This window comes from Haemaphysalis longicornis, unplaced genomic scaffold (assembly GCF_048455015.1).
Source record: "Haemaphysalis longicornis isolate Haplotype H1 unplaced genomic scaffold, Haemaphysalis longicornis Haplotype H1 scaffold_3, whole genome shotgun sequence".
Lineage (NCBI taxonomy): Eukaryota > Metazoa > Arthropoda > Arachnida > Ixodida > Ixodidae > Haemaphysalis > Haemaphysalis longicornis.
In genome coordinates, this window is record NW_027526335.1 from 236103510 (window position 1) to 236112570 (window position 9061).

Sequence of the window (9061 nt, forward strand, 5' to 3'; positions counted from 1 at the left end):
TGCTTCAGAGACATCTCTTTGCTACAGACAGCAATATAGGCCAGGGGGCTCTAGGCCAGGGTGAGAAATGGGAACTATTGAGTGCATGGTGGAGGCTGCCACGAGAACCCCTCATTTGAAAGACTGGCAACAGTACCGCTTGATTATGAACTTCTGCAACTTAATTTCCACGTGGTGGTTTGTTGTGCACCTGCAGCATTCCAAGAAAAATGGCATTCATGCTGGTTTGCATGATGGAAATGCGAGGTTTTCTGGGTCTTTCACAGCTGTGTCAATTTTTGAGCACCACAATGGGAAACTTGATGAAGCCAACATTTCAACAAGAGGAATCGCCTTCAGATAACTCCCCTTGTCAAAGCAATGGCTCAACAGTTATTCCTTATGGTGTGTTGATGGATAAGCACCTTCACTGCGTTACAAAATTTTTTTATTCGCTAATGATCAACCAAACAATCAGGTCGTCCTAACGTGGTAGCCTTATGGTTAATTTTGTTTATTCAGAAAGAAACTGATGCTTATCAAGGGTGTGTGCAATGCAGTGGTTTGTAAGTGTTTCGAGAACCATCATGAAACCCAGTAAAAGGCAACAAACCTCAACACATCAGAGATCAAGGCGCTTGTTTTCAAGCAAAAGGAGTTTTCATAGTAGCGGTATCCTACATGGTAGACTGCAGCGCACATGAAGAGGTAACAAAATAAAGTCTCTTAGCAAAATGGCTTGGTGCAGGTTGGTTGCCATGGCCATTTTGAGTCACGATGACTAATGTTTGTGCATAATCAGCCTCCTACTGTCCACTGCAACACAAAGGCCCCTCTCACAGACTTCAAATGCATGCTCTGTCATCTGAATCCATTCCTTTCTCTGCAGAGGCAAGAGTACAGTACAGACAATATTCATGCAGCAAGCACACACAAGTAAAATTGGCCAACGAAGTATTTGTGCCAAAACAGCAGCAAAGCAGCAAAGAGGGTCAAAAACACTGCAGCAACTGCATTTAATTGCAGAATGCGTGAGCTTTCAGAGATGCACAGTAAAGCTTACAACATGCCAATGTAAACTGCCCTAAAGCTGTGATGCAGAACAGCAGCAAGTAGAAAGCTATTTTAAAGCTAATACTGAAGATGTCGTGCAATGAAGTGTGCATGTCTCGTACAAACATCTAGCCATACAAATTGCTAGCCATAATGTCTTTGGTTCAGGTTAGGTGTTAACAGTATATATAGTATCTGCATGCAAGCAGAAATGATGTGTTAAGCAGACACAGCCATGCAGTATTCAGTAAATGGAAGCAAGTGTGGCATCTTCTGTGCAAATCAGCGGTTGCCGAAATAAACAATGCGGCATGGCTATTAGCAGCAAATTTCCCTAGGGCAGAGGACACGCTGAGGCTTCATTGATTGTAGGATTTAAGGCGCAGACGCAATGCAGGCAATGAGGCGCGCCGTAGTGAAGGGCTCCGGATTAATTTTGACCACCTGGGTATCTGTAACGTGCGCCGAAAACTCCCACACACGGGCGTTTTTGCTTTTCACCTCCATCAGAAAAGCGTCCGCCGAGCCCGGGAATCGAACCTGCGATCTTGTGCTCAGCAGCGCAACGCCTTAGCCACTGAGCCACCGCGGCGGGTGGCGCTCAGGCTTCATCAACTGGATGGAACAAACCATTTGTGATTCGTGTTTGGGAGAAGGTATACATGCAAGTCGGGAATTTTGAAATTAAGAGCATATAAAAAGAAAGTGCAACTCTCGGCCTTGGGCGAGCACAAATCATGGCTGCATGTTTATGCACACGGTTAGCTGCCTGTACTGCAATGAATGTGCAAGTAGTTTTCTCCACCACCTATTCACCAAGTAGGGTTTTATGCTGACCATAGCACTAGAGAGAGTAGGTTACGGGGTGACAAGGGTTGGCTGCAGCGAATCCCGCATGGCAGGCGAATATGTGGCCCTGAAAAGGGCCGTTTCAACAAGCCGATGGTCTTCGGTGGTGCCTCGTTGCACCTCAGGACGGCGAGCAGTATTGCAGGCAGTCGTTCCTCTCGTGGCCCTTGGCTCCACAGCGGACACAGCGGTTGAAGGTGTACTTGGCACCAGGTGCAGCTCGTTCTGGCGAGAGAATGCCCCGCCCATACCGCCTGGCCAGCGCCTTCACAAGGATCGCGAACATCTCGTCCATGCCACGATCCCTGGACACGTGGTATCCATCCGCGGCAAACAGGGACCGCTTCGGCTGTTTGGTCGCGTTCAGGAAACGGTGCTGCGCACAAATTCAACAACAAAGCAAGCAGACTGTCAGGGCAAATGCAAGCACAGTTCACAGTACAGATATTTGGTGTTTGGTAACAACAGAACTCGCAAAGAAATGCGAAGGCATCGGCTCACTACTAAGTTCTTTTTTAACCATGTATGCAAACATTTAGTGCGACTCTCTGCCATAAATAAGTTATTTTTATGCCCCTGCTACACTAGGTTTTGAAATGCCATTCGGCTCAAATGATATTCGAGCCAAATAAGCACCAAAATGGGCATTTGAGATTTCAAATGCCATTTTTAGCACTCGCACGCAGCGTCTTCGATCGGCAGAAAAAGATATAATACTTCCGTACGTAAAACAAACAAAATATTTGCTTGTGGAACTTTGTTCACTGCAGATTTACTTAAAATATGAAACAAACGTATTTAATACTCTCAAAACCACTGGGTCAGTCGCAAAAAAAAACTACGCAAGACAGCCGCCACATTAGAGTAAAAACTGGTGCCTCTTCTAATTTGACATCATTTTACTGCCTTAGACTGCTCCTAAATTTGATCGTTGTATTATTGTACGAAAACGAAACGGGGCGACAACAGTGCCACTACAGCACGGCGAGCAATTGTGAAATCTTTCAAATACCATCGAAATTGTAGTGTAGCACGGCGGATGCTGAATGACATTCGAAGAACCCCATTTGGTTAAAATGACATTCGGACCCTAATGTAGCTGGGATATTAAACCATGTAGCAAACATTTAGTGGTACTCTGCCATTACTAATTTTGTAAGGCGGACTTCTCCTAAGTTTCATACAAAGTGGGACTTTTAGCTCCTATTTCCGACTCTCAGTGCAAACGCTAGGGGGTACGGCAAGTTTGATAACATGCATTTCGAGAGCACAGCGACGTCGAAGGGGAAGCACATGGTCGGTCAACATGTATTTCACAACGGAATGGTACCTTCTATGCACATAATTCCACGCAAAACTGGCTAAATTTGTGTACAATTTCTAATTTTTTAAGGCCACGTTAGAAATATAGTTATACGTAGCCACTAGAGTACAAAACCATACACGTAGGCCTATACGAGCTCGTCCATTGTTACCTCGGCGTTCAGTATGTAGACGTCCCGCATACGCTTCAGGGTGGCCGTTAGCTTCCTGTTCAGCAAGCGACGAGTGGAACTCGCGCTTGCCGACTGGAAGCAACGAGACAACACCGTGAAGACGTACACTGCAGGGGCCACCTCGCGCTGCAGCTGGGTCACCAGGGCCTACAACACAAACAGGGCGACATTTGATGTCCACCCGCCTTCCCACACAAACAAAATAGTGCGAGTGTTTCCTATGTACACACCTTGATGCTGTCACATATCCGCTGCGGATCTGCGCCGGTCTGGCCTAGATCGTTCCCCTAACATAGAGAACGCCGAAATCTGCCGGCCGGCACCGCAAGCGCGACACGGCTTCGGACAGCCGGGGTGTGTTGTGGCCACCGAAGCTAAATGTACATGTCTCCACAAACGGCAACAAGCGCAGCCGCAACCTGCACATGAATTTGCGTTGGCTGTCGCCAACTAAAACTCCGCGTAATGACATCACTCGAACCTGGCTGCCTGGCGTTGCACAAAGGATGAACCACAGAACAGAGAACCAGAGAACCGTCCTCTGAACTCACGCCTCACGCTGCCAAATGACTGCCCTGGCGAGAAAAAAAATCAAACGTCACATCCGTTAATGTGTGTGTGACGTCATTTTAATGGACCAATCAGGGTTCCGCGCCTGCAGGCCCGATATGCTTGTGTGATTATGGTGGGGACGCTCTTACCAGCCATCAACAGATCCAGGTCGTGACGTCACAGCCAAAAGTCACATGATAAAGACATTTTCGTCACTTCCTAGGCTGTGGGCTTTTTTTTGTTGTTTTTACTTTTTTCACGAAGGCACTGCTCATAGTATCAAGAAGCTATGCACTTCGGTAAGGTGTCTTATATCACCATTGCGCAAGTGCGCCCTTCTGCAGCGGTGGGTTCGCTTTGGCGTTTGTTTGATGACCGAGTTTCTGTCAACGTAGCTGTCGCTTCCTTTAGTTTCACCCAAGGCTTCAGCCAAAGCAGTGGAGGCAATTGCCAAAGGCATCGTGTGTGTGCGCTACGGTCGCTTCGCCGGTTTTTTTATTGTTATTGCGTCATTTTGCCCTGGGAATTTGTTCTGCGCCCGAGTTGGTTTCTTTCAACGTAGATGATACCCGCGTGATATGTTGAAGTTTAGTAAAACTTGTTGCTGGGCTAGTTGGTTCATGATCATAAAAACTGGGATTAGCGCTTTAAAGAACAGGACACACGTAAGAGAAAATGGACAGGACTGGCGCCAGTCCTGTCCATTTTCTCTTACGTGTGTCCTGTTCTTTAAAGCGCTAATCCCAGTTTTTATGATATGTTGAAGTGTATCGTCGAACTGTCCCTCGGCGTCCGGTTCTGCTTCTTTGAGCCAGCTCACGAATGAAGCCGTCACCTTGAGCTCCGCCGGTGAAACGGCGACAACGCGACGACACCGATTTTTTCCTTAGAGAATCGAGGACGAAGTGTGACACCACTAGTTATGCGCCCCCATATCCTACAAGTATACAAGTCACGTTGCCGTCAGCAACAACATGCAGCAAAATTGTTCACCAAGCGAGGATATGCCGTGCTGTGATGCAGCGAATTCAGTGATGTGGAAATGATTGTGTGCTTTGGGGTGCCAAAGTGGACGTACCACATTCGGCTTGTTTTTTCGGCGACAGGTAAATGCGCTAATGAGACGTGGTCGAGTTCACTGTGTTCTGGTATATCTACGAATTCCACGGTGACAAAGAGAGCGAGAGAGAGAAAACCTTTAATGAAAGCTGAAGCTGAAGAGGTCAGTCCCACTAACGGACAATTTGTTTTATGGTAAAGGCGAGATTAGCCAAGCCATTGCACTTAGCTTGCTATCGCCCTTGATGTCTGCGCTCTTTGTGGCTGAGTGCGATGCTTGCACGGGCAGCTATTTTTGCAAGGCAGCTGTATGATGCGGGCTTCCAAATACAAGTGCCTCACATACATACTATTTTACATTGCCTAATCGGTCTAACTGGTGAAAAGAGCAAACTTAATATCGTAAAGCAGTGGGAAGCTGAAGGCATGTAAAGTTTGATAAGTGCACCTCGCAGGCAGCCAGTGGTGATCAGCCTTTCTTATATGCACCTCCTGCAGCTGTAACTGCCCTACCTGGCCTAATTGCACCTAATGACAGTACAGGACGAGAATATTAACAGATAAGCCATTTGCAGTGTCGTGGTATTTTATTGTTTCTCTGTTTCCTTAGTGCAGAAACACACCCAGCTCAGCATAATCTCAACCTTTATAAATGAGAGCAAAGCGAAGTTCATCCAGCTGTAAGTGGTCATAGCGCTGTACTCTTATTTTTATGGCAAGACTTCCCTGACCAACACACCTTTTCCCATGGCGTTTTACACCCATGATCCCATGGCGTTTTACACCCATGATCCCATGGTGTTTTACACCCATGACTTCAATTTCTGAGACCCACTTTGGGTTGCCCATAGAAGCGGCCATTCCACTGAGAGAAGGACGAGTCATTTATGCGAGTCTTCCCCATCGAGATGTCAATAGCCACCTGCACTCATGCTATTGTCACTCCAATTGCCTTTGAACTCTCAACTGTGCATTGTGCTCTCAAAACTGCAAATGCTCAACGCAGGAACACACGTGTGCACTAACTCAATCAGCGCTGTAAAGCACTGGGACAGGAAGATGCTTTGAGTCTTCCAGCATATGCATGGTCACTATTCAATATTTCCATCCGGTGATTGCAAAGACAGCCTGAATGTTTCTAACACTTTGCCGACCACATTTTCTCCTCGCCATACCAGACTCTTTGCCAAATTACTGCCTTCAGGTCCTTCTGCTTTCTTAAGACTCAAAAATCTCTGCCCCCAAAGTTGCCGATGCATCTGCTCTCTTCTTTGCACTGTTTCCGAGAGGAAGTTTCTCTTCAAAGGCGTCTAGTTGGAGTGGCCCTCACACTTTTTCAATCTGGACACATGTAATACCCTGTCCACTGAAATCCACATACATGAGTCACTAAGTCGTAAATTTTCAAAATGTCTTTGCCCATTGATAGCAGGTATAGGTTCTAAAGAGTGGACTCTGGTGGTATGTTTTGGGGCAACACGTTACGTAAAATGGACTCGGCAAGCCTAACAAGGTATTTTTAGGGCAACAAAAAGCCAATAGAGGCACGAATCTAAAAATAAGCTCTTATAGGCACAATCAACGGTTGATTAAATTTCAATTCCTGTAGTTTGTGCTTATTGGTTGAATGAACTTGACAGGGACACCAGGAAAAAAATGGGCATTTTGCCTAAAGTTTCGATCTCTTGTTATATTTTGTATATCAGGGCATGAGCTGTGTCACAAATATTATCATGTGCCTGTGCATGACTGTTTTGTGTGCTGGAATTTGCTTTTTTTACTGATGTGCACATGGTTTCTATATACACAATTGTACTTTAGCAGTAATACTTTGTTGCACTTGTTCCTGTCATCCTCCTCTGTCTCGTGTCAAAATTTTGCTTGTATATATGCGAATATATCTTACCAATAAATCCTAGTTGGAAATAGCAATTGTTCATGTCATCCTTCGTTGAATCTCATCCAAATTTTGCACTTTACACGTCTGAAGTCGCCCAAAAGTTCACATCGGTCAGTTACATGAGAGATCCAGAACACCACCCACTAAAAGTCTGCATTGCTTCACCTAATAATTCGGCTGTAAGCTTCAAGTGATACCAACACCAGTCATCCAGAGTTAACAACTATGGAGCTAGTAGTATAATGCACAAAAGAAATTGGAACAGATACGAGGCTGTTTGGCCACAACGTTTCATTGCAATCGAATATCCCGGAAAAAAAGAGTCAGTGTTGGGTGCAACAGGGCCTCCGAACACGTTGGCTTTAATGTTTGTTTCAGTGAAGTTTTTCTGAGCCGACATCACAAGCAGCACAGAGTTAGAGAGAGAGAGAGAGAGAGATGAAATGTTTATTTGAACTGAGAGAGAGAGAGAACAACTTTATTTAGCCGCACAAAATTGTGGCGACTACGTGCCGGATGGGGTGGTTCCGTCTTCATGGGACCCATATGCTTCCGCGGCTGCCTGGCCCCTGGAGAACAGGACGAGCTGGTCTCCCAAGGCGGGGTTGGTTAGCAAGGTCTCCCATCGCTCGTTAAGGGCTGTGGGAAAAGTGATGGAGGGTTGGGTAAGGGGTGGGGGGATTGCCTCGGTGAAATCGCACTCTCCGATGAAGGTTTTGATTGAACTATGGTATCTTCATTAAGTGACTTTTGCTTCACCTAATGGGAATGCACTGTCCCCTTATAACTGGTGAAGGTGGTACAAAATTAATTCAGCTATTATCAACACACCCACTGAAAGGAAAGTGCTGGTGATCCCTTTTACATTCCTGATGATGATGGTTAGAGTTTTTTGGCGCAAGGCCAGCTGGGGCAAAGAGCGCCAAACAAAAGTATCTAAAATAAAATAGTGGCTACTAAAGCCAAAACAACAATAAAATCAAATAACGGCAATGGTGATGGCTGGTGTATAGGGCCAGATTTGATTATGCGTGATAGGAATTGAGGTTTAAAAAATTCACATCTGACAAGTACTCAAACACACGTTTAACGGAAAACATGGCATCGTCACCCAGAAACAGAGATGGATGTAGGGAAATATGTTGTCTGTAGAGTTCTCTGAAGTATTTGTGTCGTGTTGTGTGAAGTGCCTTGCATGTGATTAGTATGTGCACTACGGATAGGGCCTCTCCGCACCTGCTGCACTGGGGTCTAGAAGATCCCGTCAGCAGATACGAATGCGTCGCATGGGTGTGCCCTATCCGCAGCCTACCCAATGCGACTTCCGTGTGTCGGTTGTGTGAGTCAGCTGTGTACCGTCCCAAGTGTGGCTTTATTACATGTAGTTTGTTGTCTGTCTGTTCGTCCCAGTGTGTTTGCCATGTTCTGCGCAGGTGTTGTCTTATGTGTGGCTTGAGGTCTGTGTAGGATATCGTTGTAATGTCTACAGTGTTTTTGAGTGCAGCAGCAGCGGCCGTCTCGTCTGCCAACTCGTTCCCAGCGATCCCAGCGTGCCCTGGGGCCCAGCAGAGGAGCAGCTGATGCTTCTGTGCATACACAGACATGATAGTGTTAAATACAAGATTAACTATGTGGTTTTTGGGGGGTGTATGCGATGACAGTGCTCGAACAACACTCAAGGAATCTGTGTAAATGATAGACTTCGGAATTGGATTTTCAAGTATGTGTCGTACAATCAGTAAAATTCCATATGCTTCTGCTGAAAAAATTGTTGTGTGGACGCTCATGGTTCTGGCTGCACTGAAATTTGGACCATGAGCATCGCAGGAGACTATAGTCGAGGTTTTAGACGCGTCACTGTAAAATTCTGGAAGTGGGTATTTAAACTGCAGAGACAGAAAGTGCTGCAGTATTGCAGCTCGCGGTACCCAAGTTTTGTCAAGTTTCATAAAAGAAAGGTCAGAGGACACAGGACGAACTTTCCAAGGAGGTAAAATGTCTAAAAAGGATGATCTGTACACATCTGAAAACGAAGCGCTCAGAACCGAGGCTCGCTCTCTCACTCTAAGTGAAAAGGGCAGAGGAACGGATGGGCGATTTACAAAAAGCACAGATGTGGATGTGTCGTTAAAGACAGGATAAAAAGGATGGTTATTCAGCGAAGAAATTTTAA

At 45.9% G+C, this 9061-nt stretch overlaps 1 protein-coding gene across 1 annotated transcript; it reads right to left on the reverse strand.

The window, feature by feature from the left end:
* Nucleotides 1-2002: 2002 nt before the first annotated feature.
* Nucleotides 2003-5737, reverse strand: LOC144175770 (uncharacterized). Its single transcript, XM_077704783.1, has 3 exons — nt 5720-5737; nt 3357-3524; nt 2003-2257 (listed from the first exon to the last, which is right to left on the reverse strand). The coding sequence occupies exons 1-3, from the start codon at nt 5735-5737 to the stop codon at nt 2003-2005; spliced, it is 441 nt and encodes a 146-aa protein (XP_077560909.1).
* Nucleotides 5738-9061: the final 3324 nt, after the last annotated feature.

What these genes read in the sequence shown, in the direction of transcription:
- LOC144175770 (XM_077704783.1), bottom strand. An exon ending in TCTACATACTGAACGCCGAG is followed by an intron (nt 2,258 to 3,356) that starts GTAACAATGGAC and finishes ATTTGTGCGCAG; the next exon opens with CACCGTTTCCTGAACGCGAC.